Source organism: Aphanomyces astaci (assembly GCF_000520075.1).
Source record: "Aphanomyces astaci strain APO3 unplaced genomic scaffold supercont1.243, whole genome shotgun sequence".
NCBI lineage: Eukaryota > Oomycota > Saprolegniomycetes > Saprolegniales > Verrucalvaceae > Aphanomyces > Aphanomyces astaci.
Genome location: NW_009798506.1, coordinates 1 through 1,097, shown reverse-complemented (window position 1 = coordinate 1,097; position 1,097 = coordinate 1). Strand labels below are relative to the sequence as shown.

At 49.8% G+C, this 1,097-nt stretch overlaps 1 protein-coding gene across 1 annotated transcript; it reads left to right on the top strand.

Moving 5' to 3' along the window:
• Window positions 1-693: 693 nt before the first annotated feature.
• Window positions 694-1,067, top strand: H257_18859 (hypothetical protein; the record flags this gene model as incomplete). Its single annotated transcript, XM_009847990.1, has 1 exon — window positions 694-1,067. A coding segment is annotated over one exon (372 nt), but the record flags the coding sequence as incomplete, so codon positions are not given.
• Window positions 1,068-1,097: the final 30 nt, after the last annotated feature.

Genomic DNA, 1,097 nt, shown 5'->3' with positions numbered 1-1,097 from the left:
GGCATAAACAGTCCAGCTTCAATATTTCCGGATGACCGGATATTATCCGTAAGTAACCAAACCTCGGCGAAAAAGGCTAATAAAGCAAGAACGGCCAAAGTGCCCCTTCTTGGCAGACCCATGCCAGCAGTTCGTTCTGTCATTACAAAACAAGTTCTCACCAATTCAGATTGAAGTTTCCATGTCGTCGTCCTACCACTTTGGACCTGATTCGTAGGATTCACGGCATGGTAATAAGCAATTTTGCTTTCAATTGGTACCAGTAAACTTGATATCGTGGACGCACCAATATTAGTCGTTGTCATTACTAATTGTCGTGGCAAATGTGCCAGAGGAAGGCCATTGGATAGACAAGGCGAGCAAGTGTCACAAGTCAGATTTCCGGCCGCGTGCAGTTTGAACTGTGTCTGCACACTGGCAACATCAATCCAATCAAATCGATTCTTATCAGAACGTTCCACACTTAGCATTTCCAAAAGTGTATTATAAGTAGTCCCTGATGTGCAAATGTCATCAAATTCGACGTACCAAGCTCCAAGTGTGTTGCATGTTGACTTCTGGCACATTTCCGAGAATTATACTGTACCACTACCCTTTATTCTCAATCTCAACCACAACGAGTAGATCCACAGCCCCATCCACGCTGGGAACTGCCATTATTCAATTTGCCATCCCCAGCAAACTGCAACAAGCATGACCGTGATCGCCAAGTCTGCGTTGGCCGCCCTTGTGGTGGCTATGACTTCGTCAGTGGAAGCCGCCAAGCTCAAGAACGTGGTGTACTACATGGAATGGGCCATCTACCAGCGCAACTTTGGCATCTTCGACTTGGACTGGGACAAGATCACCCACATCAACTACGCGTTCGGCAAGCCCAACCCCGACGGCACGGTGGGGATCTACGACGGGTGGGCCGCGGTGCAAAAGCGGTGGCCGGAGCATGGCGACTCGTGGAACGACCAAGGCAACAGCTTGTACGGCAACTTTGGCCAAGGGTTCAAGCAAAAGCAAAAGGCTCGCGGCACCAAGTTCGGTCTGTCCATTGGCGGGTGGACGTTGAGCGACCAGTTCAGCTCCATCGCGAGCACGGAAACAGG